General features: G+C 46.8%; 1 protein-coding gene across 7 annotated transcripts in view; it reads left to right on the top strand.

Moving 5' to 3' along the window:
• EZH1 (enhancer of zeste 1 polycomb repressive complex 2 subunit) overlaps positions 1-18,083 on the top strand; it is a 35,938-nt gene that overhangs the window by 13,612 nt on the left and 4,243 nt on the right. For 5 of the 7 annotated variants that reach the window (XM_082706122.1, XM_082706123.1, XM_082706126.1 and 2 more), the window contains 15 exons: positions 1,842-2,018; positions 2,869-2,971; positions 4,299-4,462; positions 4,868-4,959; positions 8,293-8,473; positions 8,720-8,916; positions 10,324-10,415; positions 11,330-11,370; positions 11,871-11,996; positions 13,024-13,202; positions 13,751-13,846; positions 14,259-14,340; positions 14,786-14,866; positions 15,274-15,358; positions 15,641-17,990. In XM_082706122.1, coding sequence (XP_082562248.1) covers positions 1,842-2,018; positions 2,869-2,971; positions 4,299-4,462; positions 4,868-4,959; positions 8,293-8,473; positions 8,720-8,916; positions 10,324-10,415; positions 11,330-11,370; positions 11,871-11,996; positions 13,024-13,202; positions 13,751-13,846; positions 14,259-14,340; positions 14,786-14,866; positions 15,274-15,358; positions 15,641-15,701 — 1,757 coding nt within the window. In that variant the 3' untranslated portion in view covers positions 15,702-17,990. Of the gene's footprint in view, positions 1-1,841; positions 2,019-2,868; positions 2,972-4,298; positions 4,463-4,867; positions 4,960-8,292; positions 8,474-8,719; positions 8,917-10,323; positions 10,416-11,329; positions 11,371-11,870; positions 11,997-13,023; positions 13,203-13,629; positions 13,847-14,258; positions 14,341-14,785; positions 14,867-15,273; positions 15,359-15,640; positions 17,991-18,083 lie in introns of those variants that run through there. The other 2 variants (XR_014304682.1, XM_082706125.1) reach the window with 2 other exon arrangements.

Raw genomic sequence — 18,083 nt, 5'->3', positions numbered from 1 at the left:
GGATGGAGGACTTGATGTCATGACCCGATCCAAAGGCAGACACTTAACTGAGTGAGCCACCCCGGTGCCCCGAGAAAACTTTATTAGAACGGTGTCCCCTCTTTGGTACATCATCATCTTGTCTTTATCTGCTGCATACCTGCTGAAGAATATTCAATGTCATCACATGACTAGGAGTAAAAATTTTATATTGAAAATGTCCCTCATCAAATTTTATTTATTTATTTAAAGATTTATTTATTTTACAGAGAGAGAGGGAGCAGAGAGAGGGGCAGAAGGAGAAGGAGAGACAGTCCTAAGCTGAGCACACAGCCCAATGCAGGGTTTCATCCCACAGCCCGAAATCATGACCTGAGCCAAAAACCAAGAGTCAGATGTTTAACGGACTGTGTCACCCAGGTGCCCCCTTGGTTAAACTTTAAAAGGAGGGGCGCCTGGGTGGCTCAGTGGGTTAAAGCCTCTCCCTTCAGCTCAGGTCATGATCCCAGGGTCCTGGGATCAAGCCCTGCATCGGGCTCTCTGCTCAGCGGGGAGTCGGCTTCCCTTCCTCTCTCTCTCTGCCTGCTTCTCTGCCTACTTGTGATCTCTGTCTGTCAAATAAATAAATAAAACCTTTAAAAAAAAGAAAAAGAAAAAACTTTAAAAGGAGCTGGGAGCACTGGGTGTTATGTTGCCACTGATGAATCACTAAATTTTACCCCTGAAACTAATAATATACTATGTTAACTAAGTCGAATTTAAATTAAAAATTGGGGGAAAAAAGAGAAATGTAATTTAAAAAAAAGGAGTTGGAACATATATATATTTACTTATATGGTAATCATTTATGTATATAGGAATCAGTGGCTGGAGAGGAAGTTTAGTGCACAAAGAAGTATGGTCCTAGGAGTTTTCCATAAATCCATCCAGAGCCATTTTGTTCTTCATTTCCCTTTCTCTGAGAATGGCAGTAAGCATAATCTCTGTCCTACTTTGATCCAGATATGCCCTGGATCTCCAGAAATTATTTATAATATTCTGACCACCCTGAAAGCAAGTCATTTGGATTTATTTGTAGTTCTAGGAAAGGCTGCCAGCGTGTAAGAAGCGGGAAGATGGGGAGAGACTCCCCATGACTTTGCAAACCAATGGCCTCCGTGGCTGTTTTGACACTTATGGGTACTGTTGAAAGTGCATTTTCTACCCACACTGCCGCCTAGTGTTCAAAGACTTTATCCTAGGTCGTAGTGTAACCCCATAGAGTATTTTAGGAAGATAATGCTATCTTTTTTTTTTTTTTTTTAAAGATTTTTATTTATTTATTTGACAGACAAAGATCACAAGTAGACAGAGAGGCAGGCAGAGAGAGAGGAGGAAGCAGGCTTCCTGCTAAGCAGAGAGCCCAATGTGGGGCTCGATCCCAGGACCCTGGGATCATGACCTGAGCTGAAGGCAGAGGCTTAACCCTCTGAGCCACCCAGGCGTCCCGATAATGCTATCTTTTGATTCAAAGAAGTCACTACCGAGCCCTCAGCAGCAAAACCAATAAGTTTTCATGTTACCATTCATTCTCTGTTCCATTTGTATTGTCTGTGTACTTTTTTGAGACTTTGGACCATAAATACAGGTTGCTCTGTGACTGAGGAATGAACTGCCCTGTAAGAATAAAGCCTATATAACTGGATTTCCCAGTGTAGACAGCTGAACTGTTGCCTTTGTAAGAGCCAATCAAATTATTGTATACTTCCTGGTTGTTCATATAAAAATGTACATATGTTATCTATCTGGGCCTCAGGAGTGAATACAAGAAAACCTTCCTAGAAGGACTAATGGAGCCCATGCATGTAATCTTCATGTTCCAGAGATGATCCCTGGATCTGTCCTGATTAGTGATGCAGTTTTCCTGGAGTTGGTAGATGCTCTGAATCAGTATTCCGATGAGGAGGAGGAAGGGCACAATGATACCTCAGATGGAAAGCAAGATGACAGCAAAGAAGACCTGCCAGTAACGAGAAAGAGAAAAAGACACACTCTTGAAGGTAAATATTCCATTTTGAAAGTGGCAGAGACAGGGAAGAAGGGAGAAACAGAGAGGACTGTTGATGATTAAAGGCTGTTGGTGCTTCTTAACTGGTTCCCTTGAAAGGAAGACAAACTAGTGTGTTTGAGAAATATGAAAAGTTATGAAGAAGAAAATGTAATTATCCTATAATCTTACTACCAGGGAATAACCAGCATTAATATTTCCTTCTAGATCTAAGATATGTGTCTGTGCGGAGACACACATGCACAAGAATATATATATATACACATACTAAAGTAAATATAATGCTGTACGCCAACTATAACTCAGGGTTTCTAAAGTACGTGTATAAATGAACATGTTTATATGCATCCTCTGAAATGGGATCATGCCACACGAACACACACACACAAAATTTTATATCCCTTGCTATTTGATCTTCTGTCATAAGCATTTTTCCATATTGTTAATATTTAATTAACGTAATGTTTAATTATGCTCTGTGTTACTTAATTAGATGTCTGGGGACAGAGTGTCACGCTCCTGTTCTTCAGCATCATCATTATGGTGGCATTCTGCAATATTCACATCTCCCCACGAAAAACCCTGTGTTCCCCTCTAGTTTCTTTCTTGGACTGTGGGATTCGTCATTAATGTGTACAGGACTCTGATTTCCTTATTATGAGGAGCCTATTCGATAAGTCCAGGTAGCACTGACCTCCTTTATGTGTTCCTAAATAGTCAGTGGTTAGGTTAACACAGCTGTTCTAATCAAAATGCTGTGACAAAAGGGAAAAATGACCAAACATCTTTGTTTGCATACTCTGATTATAGAACTCAAGAGTCTTTTGTCATTTCCAATTCAGGCAACAAAAAGAGTTCCAAGAAACAGTTCCCAAATGACATGATCTTCAGTGCAATTGCCTCGATGTTCCCTGAGAATGGTGTTCCAGATGACATGAAGGAGAGGTAGGGAAAGCTGTCCCACTCAGGCCATGTAGAGTGCTCAGGCAAAACTTTTATTCAAGCCTATTTTTGGTTAATAAAAAGCCTTATAGGGGTGCCCAGGTGGCTCAGTGGGTTAAGCCTCTGCCTTTGGCTCAGGTCATGATCTCAGGGTCCTGGGATCGAGCCCTACATCGGGCTCTCTGCTTAGCGGGGAGCCTGCTTCCTCCTCTCTCTCTTTACCTGCCTCTCTGCCTACTTGTGATCTCTCTCTCTCTCTGTCAAATAAATAAAATCTTTTAAAAAACAAAAATAAAAAAATAAAAAGCCTTGTTTCTGGTAAGTACACTGTGATTTGCTTGCACTAATGATTATTTCCTACTTGCCTCTTTACCTCTAAATGCCCATTCCCATATCAAGGGTCACATTTGCTGGATTTTGAGGACGTTTGGGCAGAGAACTTTTAAATTCTACCATTTTTCTGGAGAGTTACTCCAGCACCATACTTACCAAATCTTTCTCTCTATTTTCAGACATATGCCTCGCCCAGCACAATTGCAATGACATACCCACTTAGTTATACACCCTTCTGTCATCAACGAGACCCATAAAAAACCTATCTTCCCTTGGCAGGCTGTACCTGGATGACTGTCAGTGTTCAATCTGTACTTTCTCAGTGAAGACATTTCCTTGGAAAGAGTTCTTCTCTCTCTTTCTTTAAAAAAAAAAAAAAAAAAAAAAAGATTTATTTATTTATTTATTTGACACAGAGAGAGAGAGAGAGAGCAAGTAGGACAGCAGGCAGAGAGTGAAGGGGAAGCAGGCTCCCCACTGAGCAGAGAGCCTGATGCGGGCCTTGATCCCAGGATCCTGAGATCATGGCCTGAGCCAAAGCAGAGGCTTAATGCATGGAGCCTATTCTATTATCTATCTATTTATTTATTTATTTATTTGACGGATCACAAATAGGCAGAGAGGAAGGCAGAGATAGAGGAAGGGAAACAGGCTCCCTGCCGAGCAGAGAGCCATATGTGAAGCTCGATCCCAGGACTCTGGGATCATGACCTAAGCCGAAGGCAGAGACTTTAACACACTGAGCCACCCAGGCGCCCCTATTTTATTTTATTTTATTTTATTTTATTTTATTTTATTTTATTTTATTTTATTTAACAGAGAGAAAGAGCACAGGCAGGGGGAGCAGGAGGCAGAGGGAGAAACAGACTTCCCGGTGACCAGGGAGCCCAACTCAGGGCTTGATCCCAGGACCCTGAGATCATGACTTGAGCCGAAGGCAGACACTTAACCAACCGAGCCACCCAGGTGCCCCTCTTATCTCTCTTTTTAAAAATAGGTATCGAGAGCTAACGGAGATGTCAGACCCCAATGCACTTCCCCCTCAGTGCACACCCAACATTGATGGCCCCAACGCCAAGTCCGTGCAACGGGAGCAGTCTCTGCACTCCTTCCACACACTGTTTTGTCGACGCTGCTTCAAATATGACTGCTTCCTTCACCGTGAGTGGGGCAACTCTGAAATGCTCTCCTGTTCTCCATCCCCAAACTCCATTTCCTTCTGTTTATTTCAGTTAATCACACAGAGTTCCTGGCTTCTGATCTGAAGATGGTTTTACAAAGGGCCAGTTCGATATTCACTTGTTCAGTTGTAGTGTAATGTGCTTTGCATGGTCAGGAGTCAGGACAGAATAACCAGCAACCTAAGTGTCCCTGAGTACCTATTAGCTTTGAAAGGATTGTTGATGTCAGAAATGATTAAATTTTGTGCACCCTGATGGTGCACTTCTGTGCACCTGATGGTTTATATCTAAATTTTCCCACAGTGGCTCCCTAATTTGGTTTTGTTCTTCCCCATCCTATCAAGTGGATGGACCATTGGGAACAGGACAGTTTTGTGTTTTCCAGCTTTTCACGCCACCCCTAATGTATATAAACGCAAGAACAAAGAGATCAAGATTGAACCAGAACCATGTGGCACAGATTGCTTCCTTTTGCTGGTATGTTTTCTTTTTTTTTTTTTTTAATTTTATTTATTTAAATAATCTCGACACCCAACGTGGGGTTCAAACTCATCACCCCAAGATCAAGAGTCACATGTTCCTCTGACTGAGCCAGCCTGGTGTGCCTTGCTGATATATTCTTGAACTGTTCTGCCATTGTTAATGCTGTTGAAAATTTAGCAGGAAATGGTCCTTCCGTTTTCTGCTGCTGGGAATACAAACCGAATGAGCCAATACCTAGCAGTCTGTGGGATAAAGCACAGATAAAATACAACTTCTGCTCTTTTTTTTTTTTTTAAACTTTATTTATCCATTTAAAGAGAGCGTGAGCAAGGTGAGGGACAGAGAGAGAATCTCAGCTAGAGTCCACACTAAGCATAGAGCCCGACGTGGGGCTCAATTTCATGACCCTGAGCCAAAATCAAGAGTTGGGCCCTTAACTGACTGAGCCCCCCAGGGGCCCCATGACTTCTGCTCTTCAGGAACTCCCAGATACTAAAGACTGTGAAGTTAGTCTTATGGAGTGAGGAGTGCGTGTGTATGGCAGCATTTTCTTTGCTGTCTTCCTTTACATGCATATAAACGTAAGAAAAATAACACATGAAAGCACTGATGTCTCGTAAGGTAAACAACCAGATGCTAGGTGGACCCTTTCCTGATGCACAGACTTCATGCAGCCGCGTAAATTCTCCTGCATTCATGTGGGAAGGCAGTAGAACTAGAAAGGAATAATTTCACTTAGGCTAGCCAAAGGTACGGTTTTGCTTTCTGCACCATACTGTGAAGGTAGGTAAAGAATAAAATAAAGAATAAAAGAATAAAATACCTTGATAAAATTTCTGCTACCAAATAAAGTCATACAGCCAAGTGCCTTTGGGACCATCTTTAGTGGGATAATAGAAGAAAAGATGGTAGAACGGGCCACTGGATATATATCTGGAAAATGAGTCATGTGATAATTGCAAAAGAAAAAATAGACTTTATTTTCTCCCTGATATGTATTGACTCCTTCTTGTGTGCCAAGTACCATGCTGGTCCTTACCATGTATTTTCTTACTTTCATGTTTACAACAACATCCTGAGGTGGAGAAACTGTGGGTATTTTGTCCAAAATTTGTTAATGTGTCAGTGGTGGGGCAATAATGAAATTCAAGCTCTGGTCTAACTCCCACAGGCCATGCTTGTTAAATTATTCCACACTTGGGGTGCCTGGGTGGCTCAGCCAGTTAAGAGTCTGCCTTCGCCTCAGGTCATGATCCCAGCATCCTAGGATCGAGCCCCACACCAGGCTCCCTGCTCAGCAGGAAGCCCTCTTCTCCCTCTCTCTTTGCCCCTCCCTCTACATGTGTGCTCTCTCTCGCTCACTCTCTCAAATAAAAATCTTCAAAAAAATTAATAAATGGCACCATGTTCTATCAACATAGCAGCATTTAGATGGTGTCCCTCTCACAGCAGTTACCCTGGGGCCTCCGTACGTACATGCTTCACAAAGATGCCATCAGTGCCCAAAATGTATGTCTGTGTGTGTGTGTGTGTTTCACATACAGAAATGTCTGGGCAGTCTTTCTTTTACTGGTTTTTAGAAGTCAGTCCATATTCAGCTATAATGCCTGTTTCCCCACACACATTTTATTAAGAACATTCTCAATCATGCAAGGAAGGTGAAAGATACCTTTGTCTTGGATTTAAAGACATTTTTCCCATATTTGCTTTGTCCCTCTATTTGTTTATGCATGTGTTTTGCTGAGCCATTTGAAAATGAGTTGCGGATATTGAATACTTATTTGCAAAGTATTTCAGCACACACTTCCTAAAAATAAAGACATTCTCTTATATAACCACGTTATCACACCTGAGAAAATTCACAAGAATTTCATCATATCATCTGTCCATTCCATATTCATTCCATATTTAAATTTTTTCACCTGTACGAAGAGCAGCTGGGTTTGGGGTTTTCTCTAAACCAAGGTCATCCAGCCATATGTGCTGTTGGGTTATTATGTCTTTTCAGTCTCCTTTAATCTCAAATCATCACACCATTTTTTTTTTTTTTCTTTTTGAAAAATCCAGGCTCATTGTCTTGTAGGATACTCTCCCATATTCTGGATTTGTTTGTGGTTTTCTCCTAGTGTTATGTAACTTGTTTCTCTACCCCCTATTTCCCATGAGCTAAAATTAGCTCTGCAGGCTTAATGATGTTCGAATAGCTGTTAAGTGTTGCTGTGTGTGCACACGGTAGCACGGGCACATGATGTCGAATTCAATTAACTTGAAAAATTCTATTTTAGAATTTCCTTTAAGGCCTACAAGATATTAATCTGGATATCCTTAGTAATAGCAAACATTTATCCTTTACATGTAGATTTGGTTTTCAGAAACAGCTAGAAGTGTAAGATAGATGATCAGGCTGAATGATAGTTACTTGTTCTTTTTTTTTTTTTTTTTTTTTTTTTTTTTAATAAAGCATAGCAATGAAGTAATGAAGTAGTCCTTCCAAGTTTAATATACTGATTTGGAGGGAAGTTCTAGAAGTAAGTAGTGATATTGTACAAATTGAAGGACTACATATTTTATTATTGAAACATAAGCAATGCAGTAGAATAAAAAGAGCAACATGGCCTGGGGACAGGGATTCCTGATTCTTGTTACTATTCTGGAACAATGAGCTATATACTAATATATGATATGTATATATGGTATAATATATTAGTATCTGTAATATATATATATAACATTTATTATATTAGTACTATACTGTATATTGTATACTATATAGTATATTCTATTAGTGTATATACTAATACATGGTATATATAGTATAAGAGAAGCTGGTCCCTTCCCCTCTCTGAGCCTCATTCCTTCATATACAGGAGAATGTGTTCTCAAATTCTATATAGCTGACATGCAAATGAGTTTTAGATACAGCTCACTGGAAAGTTGAAGATGCATATATTCTATCTTTTTTTAAGATTATAGGACAGCTCCTCTGTGGAGAGGTATAAATTTATAAGTTTTAGAATTTTTTTTTTTAAGTAGACTTCACACCCCACGTGGAGCCCAATGTGGGGCATGTACTCACAACCATGAGATCAAGACCTGAGCTGAGATCAGGAGTCAGATGCTCACCCAGTTGAGCCAAGCAGGCCCCCCTGGAATGTTTGTTAAGCAGCTTTTATATGATCACACTGACATGGTACAGAGCAAGATAATATACTGATTTGGGGGGAAGCCTGTAAGCACAGGTGTTGAAGAAGGTGGTTTGTGAGGTTGGGCTCAGGATGGTGACTCTGGGCCTGTTCCCATTTCCCACCTGTACTGTGTCCGCTGCAGGAAGGGGCAAAGGAGTACGCCATGCTTCACAACCCTCGCTCCAAGTGTTCCGGTCGCCGCCGGCGAAGGCACCACATGGTCAGTGCTTCCTGCTCCAACACTTCAGCCTCTGCTGTGGCTGAGACTAAAGAAGGGGACAGTGACAGGGATACAGGCAATGACTGGGCCTCCAGTTCTTCAGGTATACGGAACAGAAAGCGATCTTTTCTTTCCACTCAACGCCTCTGGTAAATGCGGGATCAGTGCCTAACACTTAAAAGTTACTACCTTTTAAAAATGGTTCATTCTTTCTACAGCTTCTGCTATGGGCAGTAGAGACAGGATATTTTGGTTCCTAAAAGTAGCATGAAGTTCTTTAGAGTCTATGGCAAATTCCTGATAACTGCATTCTCTCTTCTCCTTATTCTCTTATCTCCTCCTCTCTTAGAGGCCAACTCTCGCTGTCAGACCCCCACGAAGCAGAAGGCTAGTCCGGCCCCACCTCAGCTCTGTGTAGTAGAGGCACCCTCGGAGCCTGTGGAATGGACTGGGGCTGAGGAATCCCTTTTTCGAGTCTTCCATGGCACCTACTTCAACAACTTCTGCTCAATAGCCAGACTTCTGGGCACTAAGACATGCAAGCAGGTACTGTCAGAGAAGAGCAGGGACACACAGGGCCCTCGTTTCATCCCCTGCTCTGTCAGTCCTTTTGCCATCTTGTGTGGCTGCCCGTCTCAAGGGGGTGCTTGAGGGGGTGCTTCTGGGCCACAAGGTGGGTTCCCCAAACGCAGGACCTTCTGCAGATGCCAGGCCTCACAGCGCGTGGGGACCTTCTCTCCTCCTCGCTGAATTATTATTTCTTCCTTTAGCCACTATCTGACTCTCCTGGATGTTTCCCACACTCTTTTAGCTTTTTTTGGTCTTTAGTCTTTGTTTTTGGTTCCTACTTTTCTTTCTAAATGTGCACCCCTTTCCCAGAAGGGGCTCCCAAGTCTTTCCGGGGACCTTCTTATCTGCGTGCTCCTTCTCCTGCAGCTGCCACTCCCATCCCCTCCGTCAGTCTCCTCAGTTGCTTTTTCCTCCAGATGGTCTCTCGCTAGCTCTTCTGATTGCCACCCCCCATAGCTGGGCCTGGACTGCACCCTTCTCACTCATGCTGTCGCCGGAAGCACAGTCTGGTAGCAGCTGCTGATGCTTTGGAGGCAGTGGGACTTGATGTCCCAGTGTCCCTCCGTCTAGTCCCGACTGCAGTGAGAGGACAGACTGAAGAGCAGGGACAGGGAGTCACCGGGTGTTAGGGCTGGTCTGGGCAACAGGAAAGAAACACCAGAACTGTGCCATGCTGCTCAGCTCCCTGACTTCTGGAGGAGTCTCTCTGGCCTCCTCGTGATGCCTGCCCTTGGAACAAGCAATAGAACCATAAGGAAAAGTGCCCTTTGCTTTCATTTTGGAGCTCACCTATTTCCTTGAGGCCCAGATTCTTAAACTAAACATCTGCAGAATCATGTGTAACGCAATTTTGTGTGTATTTTCCCAAGAAGAATATTTGTATTCTTCATAGAATCTCAAGAGTGTCCATAGCCAAAAAGGAAACGAAAAAAACCAAAAAGCTCCAGAAATAGACAAAGCTCTGCCCTGTTTGTAACAGCAGGGGGAGCTAGTGGTTAGCCAAGTGGTGCTGCTTGTGTCTTCTTTCACTCAGTAACACAGAAGTACCCAAAGTTGCCCTTCTTAAGAAGAGATAGATAGTGTTTGTCAGAATCATCCCATTCAAGGCTTGGTGGGCAAAGCTGTCGATGAAAGCTACTAACCAGGAAAGTTGTAACTGTACTCAGTATTTCTCTTTTCTAGAGTCAGGCTAGGTAATTAATGAACTCTGGGGCTATTGATGCCATATCCCAGTGCCACTCTGTCTCTCCCTGAGTGAAGAGATGCTCAGTCAGCCGCCTTGGAGCTCTCCAGAATGCTCCCACGCCCAGCCCCTGGTTGGCTCACTTATCTGACCACCTGGCTCAAGAAGGAGTGACAGGTCCCTTTGGATTTATCTTCCAGGTCTTTCAGTTTGCAGTCAAAGAATCACTTATCCTGAAGCTGCCAACAGATGAGCTCATGAACCCGTCGCAGAAGAAGAAAAGAAAGCACAGGCAAGGGTTGGACAAAGGACTTTCTGTTCCCTGTGCTCTGACCTCCCCTTGGACTCCCCAGCCACCTCCCTCTTGAGTATAGCATTGCACAACTAAAGGGCCAGCCTTCTCCGTGCTCCTTATGGGTTTGTGCCTCGGACCAGCCCTTTTCCCCTGTCCCTAGATGCTATGGACCAGGAGATAAGTGTCTGCTTTCCCTTTAAGCTCCTGGCCAGTGGGACCAGATCTAGTCTCATGGTTCCACCCTGACGCCATTTCTCCTCGTTGGGTGGTTAGTGACCACTTGTTCGCACTTCTCAACTCTGACCAGAGTTTCTTCTTTTGGCACTTGTATTGTTTTTCTAAGTTGCATAATAACACTGTCTTTTAGATAGCTTTTGCTTAGGGTTGGAAGGGTTGTTTTTTTTTTTTTTAATTCAACATTCTGCTTGCCTCAGTTCCCTATTGGCTATCACCTACGGAAGGAAGGAACGGACACCAGTTCTGGATAGAGAAAGAAGTCCCCGTAGCTTCTGCTCCCTCTCAGTTCCTTCACTCAGCAGATTCCTAAAATGTCTTCCCACCTCCCCATCCTCAGTTCCCCCACATCCCCCCCTTCCCCAAAGAGAAGGAGGGAGTGGAGGAGGAGAGGGTGAGGGAGAAACAATAGCATTACAATAGACACAGAGGGTAAGGTTTTGTGTTTGTTTTTTAGGCATCTTTGTTGTTTATATTTAAATCTCAAAGCATAGAGCAGCTGGATTCCAGATGGACTCCAGCAGCCCCCACCAGGGTAGAGGCCTCCTGTGAAGGGACTGGGGGAGGTGCTCCCCAGTGATCACACCAGAGTCCCTCAGAGCAGGCCACTTCGATATTTACTCAAATCTGCAGAGTTCCCCGGAGCCGTGACCCAGGTCCATCCGTCTCTCTTTCAGGTTGTGGGCTGCACACTGCAGGAAAATTCAGCTGAAGAAAGGTAAGTAAGTTGCAGCAGAGTGCTCTGGGGCAGTTCAGCCCGGGGTCGTAGGGCTGTGCCCCCCCCCCCCCCCCGCCCCACCTGCAGCTGCACTCCTTGACCCTGCACCGCTTCCGCAGGCTGCAGAATTGTCTGCAGCAGCTGAGAACAGCTCAGCTTCTCACTGCAGCTGAGAACAACTCTCCGAAGGCAGAGTTGTGAGCCCTGTGGCCTCTGACTTGCATAGCGAGCTCTTTGCCAGGTTCCGGTCTTCATTTTCTGTTCGGAATGGCTCTCCTGCAGTCCCAGGCCATTTCCACCCTCTCCCCACAAAGAAATCCCCCCATGGCGGCTGCCAAACAAACATCACCTCTGAGTGCTTTTCCCTTCAGGTGCTAAATGCGCATCCAAGACAGTGACCAGGGCAGCCTCCCCTAGTGCGGGGCCATTGGACAGTTGGGCGTGAGGACAGCTGGGGGCGTGGGTACAGCAGTGTTGTGGTCTGTTCTTTTCTCCCCTAGATAACTCCTCCACACAAGTGTACAACTACCAGCCCTGCGACCATCCAGACCGCCCCTGTGACAGCACCTGCCCCTGCATCATGACACAGAATTTCTGTGAGAAGTTCTGCCAGTGCAACCCGGACTGTAAGAGTTCTCTGCTTTCCCCGGTAGTCCTCCCAGACAGCCGGCCCTGGTGCAGCCCACCTTCCCCTCCCAGCCTGTGGCCCTTGCTGCCTCGGGCCTTCTGATGTTCTCTCTGCTGTGTTTTAAGCGTTTTACAGAGGAAACAAGTACTTAAGATCTGGAAAAGTCGTTTTTTTAAAATCTGTAGGTGTTTGATTCTAAAAGCAGCAATTACACAGAAACAGAAATGTTCCCCTCTTTACCTTTCAGGGAAGAAATAAGCCTGGGAATCATTTTCCTTCTGGGGCAGTCACTGCCTCCCTTTCTAGGATGCTGTGTCACGACATACAGGGGTTACGAGTCTGTATGTGGCTTAGTTTAGTTTACTACTTGGGAGTTTTCATATCTGTCCCGGCTGGATGTCAGCAGAAGTAGGACAGAGGCTAGATGTGCTTCTCCCTCACTTCTTATCGCTCCGCGCCCTTCCCTGCTCAAGGCTGAGCAGTTTGATAACGGCCTCCAGAGCCTGCATAACTTGGTGCCTGGGCAGTTGTGCTGGAAACCCCTTCTAACCCATAGCAGATATCAATCTTAGCCACAGCGGAGGGGCACTCGTGCTGGGGAGGGCAGTGGGTGGAGGAGGGTAGCTTAGAACGGATGCATTCTGTTCTCAAAATGATTCTTGTTTTGATGGTGATGATTTAGCAGTGAAAAGCACTGATTTCATTTTCTGTGGGCCACTCACCACCTCCCTTCCAAATTCCACCAACAAGGGGGAGGGAGAGCATTGCTGAGGAATCTCTAGGAAACACCTCTCCGTAGGCAAACCTGCTTTTTTGATTCCCAGGCACGAATGTTGGAAGGTACTCCATGTTCTCCGGAAAGAAACTTGACTAGATGCTTATTGGTCAGAGAGTTTCTCCTCTATTTTGCTAACTTTCCCGGAACATATCACATTGACTTCCTTGCTGACCCTCGAGGCAGACCTGAGCCCCAGCATTAGCCTGCCCCAGTTCCTAACCCTCCCTGTGTCCCCCCACCGCCCCAGGTCAGAATCGCTTCCCTGGCTGTCGCTGTAAGACCCAGTGCAACACCAAGCAGTGTCCCTGCTACCTGGCAGTGCGAGAGTGCGACCCCGACCTGTGCCTCACCTGTGGGGCCTCCGAGCACTGGGACTGCAAGGTGGTTTCCTGCAAAAACTGCAGCATCCAGCGAGGCCTCAAGAAGGTGAGGGCTTTCTATGCGCCTGCAGGCTGCATGAGGGAGGGGGAAAGATGGAGTTGGCCCCAGCGACCTCTTTCCACCAGCCCCTTGGAGGGCTTCTACATAAAAGGGCTCAGCAAATTCTGAGGGACACACGTGTACTTGAATTTTGAAGTTGTCTGTCCTGGGGAGGAGTTAGAAGCGTGACCCCCGAACTGGCCAGCCTGAGAGGGGCAGAGAGGAGGGACACAGGACCCATCGAGGATGTTGTCTGTTTCTGCTTGACCCGCAGCAGTGAGTTGAGCTCCAGCAGTGAGTTGAGCTCCTCGAGACTGGGCTCCAGGAGGCCCCCAGGCCTAGAGGAGGAGGTGTTACATTTCCTTTTGCCACCTCCCTTCTTTGTTTTTCCTCTCCCCAGAACAGAGTGGCTGAGACCTTTTTCTGTTTTCAGATCCTCTTAACAGTTGCTTGTTCTTTCCACCCTGCCCATCCCCGGCACACGTGCACGTCTAGCACACACCCCGCCTGCTCACACATGCCCTGTAGTCTGAGGTTTGACTCCTCTTCCCCAGCACCTGCTGCTGGCCCCCTCAGATGTGGCCGGATGGGGCACCTTCATTAAGGAGTCTGTGCAAAAGAACGAATTCATTTCTGAATACTGTGGTGAGGTGAGTGCTATCGGTTTGGACCACATTCCTATCTGGGGAAATGCTGATGAGAAACTCTGATTTTCTGTGGGCCAGACCTCTATGACTTAACTCTCTAAATAACTCAGCTGAGTTCTTGTGTGGCCCCTTGGGGGATCCCACAGAAGTGTTTGCAATCCTGAGATAAACCACTCTTCTGAAATTCTTTGCTACAGAAGGCGGGGGAAGGCAGGGAACTCTCTTCAGGCTTCATACTGGTCATGGTGGGTGGGGATTGGAATGAACTAACTTGAGCCCTGTCTCCTGTGATTCTCATCATGATACTCAGCAAGCACCCCATGCGACACCGCCCCCTCCCAGCTCTTTCTGTGGCAGGGGACCATGCCCTGAGTGGGGAACCCGACCCCCGTTTGTTCCTTGTCTGTCTCTGCAGCTGATCTCTCAGGATGAGGCTGATCGACGGGGGAAGGTCTATGACAAATACATGTCCAGCTTCCTCTTCAACCTCAACAATGGTATGGAGTCTCTTCCTCTTGCCCCAGGGTGGTCTCTGGTGGGTCTTTCTACCAGATTGCCCTTACGATAGCCCACGTTCAGATCAGCTGTGATTTCTCCAGCAGGTGCACAGAGTGAGGTGGGGAGGTTCAACTTCAAGATGCCATGAGTCTCGGTTCTCTTGCTTTGGGAAAACCCCCATTTCTGGGTTTTGTTTTAATCGGAGCACTGGGCATTTCCACCTCAGAAATCTCTCCCCCAGTAGATGGGAAGAGGAGATCCATAATTCTAGCAAAATGGGGGGATCCAAAGGGAGCACACTCACATGAGGCCATATTCTTATGCTGTGTGCTGCTGGTCTTCAGAATTCCCGCTGGATTATTTCTGTTCCATTTAATTGATTTTGAAATCAGGTTCAAGAAGCTGTGGATTTGTCTGGTGAGCTCATGGTCTTTCTTTGTATAGATTTTGTAGTAGATGCTACCCGGAAAGGAAACAAAATTCGATTTGCAAACCATTCAGTGAACCCCAACTGTTATGCCAAAGGTGAGCTCTCAGTAGCGTGGGAGGGAGGGTGGATGATGGATGCTTTATTTACTATGATTTCTATCCATTATGTAACTTTTTTCATTGCTGAGTTATTTTTTGTCCAAAGACAGTCATGATTTAACATCTGGTATCATTTTGAGTCTTTGTTTTGTAATTGGCTTTCTTCACTGAATACATTATAACCATTTTCCCACAAACAAGAATCTCTTAGAGATAATACTCTTCCTATATCACCAGTCAGAACAAGAGCTCTAAAAGCACAGAGGCAACAGTCATCACCGACTGCTTTTTAATTCCACTTCATTTATGTTTTCACTGGGAATTGGGAGAAAATCAGCCCAGCACCACGCATCGTTGGCGTGGAGCTGAGCAGGAACCTAGCCTTAGCTTTGTCCTGTCCGCAGTGGTCATGGTGAATGGGGATCATCGCATTGGGATCTTTGCTAAAAGGGCAATTCAAGCTGGTGAAGAGCTCTTCTTTGATTACAGGTGAGGGGGCCAGAAATGGTTGGGAGGTGGTTCCAGGGACAGAAGGGTGGCTGTTAGAATTGATTTGGGGGCTTACGGTGGGTGATATGGAGGAAGCAGACAGTGGTCAAGTCTTGGTGGTCATGTCTTTCTCTTTGTTCTGCTCTCGGGTGCCTTGCATCAGAAGTGGGAGCAATTGTAAACCGCTCTGAGGGAGGGGGAGAGGGAGCAGAATGGAGGGCAGTCTACCGGTTCGCTCACAAAAGCCTTGACAGTAACCTGGTTCCTCCTGCTCCGGGACAGGTACAGCCAAGCTGATGCTCTCAAGTACGTGGGGATTGAGAGGGAAACTGATGTCCTTTAGCCCTCCTGGGCCCCACGCCAGCGCCTATGGTAGCAGCACTGTCTTTGCTTCATGCACACACCACCGCTGCTCGAGTTTCCTGCACTACGTGTCTCCCACACCGAGAATCCCCCACCCATTCCCTCTGCAGCGAGGCCTCGGCTGTGTCTGGTGGGAACAAGCTGTCTCAGTGAGAGGGGAGACAGAGGCAGCTAGGGCTTGGGCCCCCAGAAGAGAGAGGTGCAGAAATGCGAGACCGAGTCTTAGGCCTCAGAGGAAGAGAGCGCAGGCTGGGGGTGGGTGGCTCAGCGCGGTTTCTTGTCTGCTGTGTAGGCTGTGAGCCTCGGCAGTCAACCTGGGAAGTTCCTCACAAGCATTGTCCTGTAATTCTAACTTTCCAAGTCAAGGGTCCTTGTGTAATTTGGTTGCCGGCACCTCTCTCTGGTCACAGGACCTGGAGAGGACTGGCTAAATGAAGTTTGGTACCTGGAACTTACGAGTGGCCTGGGTCAAAGGCAAGCCTGGTGGTGGTACAGACTGACTTCAGATGGGGAGACGGTCACCTAAACTACCTGCTCCCTCCTGGCAGAGTTCAAGTTCAGAGTGTGAGTTCTGAGGATAGGTCTTCAGCACTGGGAGAAGGACAGCTAAGTGCCATTCTTCCATAGAGAGCCAGAGCCATCCTGATGACCCGAGTTAAACTGCTAAGCTTGGGGCCCTCTAGGCTCTGAGAAGCCTTCTCCATACTCTGGAGATGGGTGGATACATTTTCAGATTCCTGAAAGCAGGTGCCAGGGTGCAGCCAGCTGCCTCCAGAGCTGCGGCTTGGTGACTGCAGGCAGGCGGCGTGCTGCTCCTGAAGAGGCACGGTGGGGTGTGCAGGGCTGGCTATGAACACTCTGGTTCCAGGCTGTGGAGTTGTTTTCAGGCCTCTCGTTCCCCTTAGAGCCCATGCCCACAGGACCTCTGTTGCTTCTGTCTTCTGGGGAGATGGGTGAAGGCTTGGGCTGGAAAGGGGGAGGTTCGGAAGGTGATTTATTTTCCTGTCTGATGCACCTGCTGTTGGAAAGGGTGAGTTGACAGAGTTTGGAAGTAGGTGAGGGGCTCCCAAGTTACATGTGTTTAGGACGCCATCGCGCTCGCCATGTACACTGGTGGGGGATATTTGAAGTCTTGAGAAGTAGCAGGCCAACCCCCGTGCCTGTCCATGCTGCCATTCTCTGGGAGTCATGAAGAGCCAAGCACTTTATTTCTTTGAGGAGGTCTGCAGGTTGAGGTGGAGTTGAGCTGAGGTCTCTGGGGCCCCTGCCCAGATCCCATTTCTAAGGGGAGGGGAAGGCTAGGGGTTGGAAGATTCCCCTCCAGTTCCCTCTCAGCTCCTGGAGGAGTAAGGAGGAGCCTCCTTGCCACACAGGATATAAATGAGCATGGGGCTGGCTTGGGGAGCTACCCCTGTGTCTATGGCTGCTGTGCTGAGCCGCTGGGGAATAAGGGGCATTGTGCTGGGTAAAAGGATGTGCACAGGGACAGGCTGGCCCAGGGAATACTGGAGTAGGGAGCTGGTTTCTCTCCTCTAAGGATCCCAAGCTTTTCTAGTCTGTACTGACCACTCCTTTCCTCCAACCCCACTGGCTGTCCCATGAAGTAAGGAGTGGGGTTCCCTCGGGCCAGACTGTCACATAGGGATTTTGGTGGGACATGCACACACACTCACATACCCTCACACACCACACTTATGGGCACACGTACACTCAGCCCTCAGCACACACCCAGCCGGCTCCTGACAGAGGCTTCTTCCCACCTAACTGGCCAGCCCTGCCATGATTCTGAGATCTCCAGATGCAGTGGTTTGTATTCGTTGTACTGGAGACGCTCTCTAGCTGGACTGTGGGCTCTGAAGTCCTCATAAAGGACAGGGAAAAACCAGAGACAAATGAAGGAGGAGGAGTTAGGTCTGTCTGAAATGGAGCTGGCTGTGGGGAAAGATGGGCAGCAAGTGACATCCAGCCATTGAGAGGCAAGACTGACCCCACTCTTCCCTCAGTGTGCGGAATCCCCTCCTTGCCAGTTTCAGACCACTGGGACTCCTGTTCCACCAGCATTCCCATCCTTCTCCCCTCGCTGCCCCCCACGCCCACACCTTAAATGACGGGTCTCAACCCCTCCCCCCAGACCATGGAATGACGGATGGAGCAAGGTGGTGGGGACTGGGGGAGGCTGGTATATGTGCGGCTTTATTGCCAGTGAATCTCATGCACTTTAAAGTCCTGTGGCTTGTGACCTCTTATCTGAATAAAGTGGTAGGATCCATTTTGGCAAGTTGTATATTGTGTACTTTGGGGATCGAAGAATCCAGGGACACCAGTACAGGGGGAGCTCGGACTGAAGTGTTAGCATTCTAAC

This window comes from Mustela nivalis (genome assembly GCF_964662115.1).
Source record: "Mustela nivalis genome assembly, chromosome: 17".
Taxonomy (NCBI): domain Eukaryota; kingdom Metazoa; phylum Chordata; class Mammalia; order Carnivora; family Mustelidae; genus Mustela; species Mustela nivalis.
The sequence above is the reverse complement of the archived record's forward strand: the minus strand, read 5'-3'. Positions and strand labels throughout refer to the sequence as shown.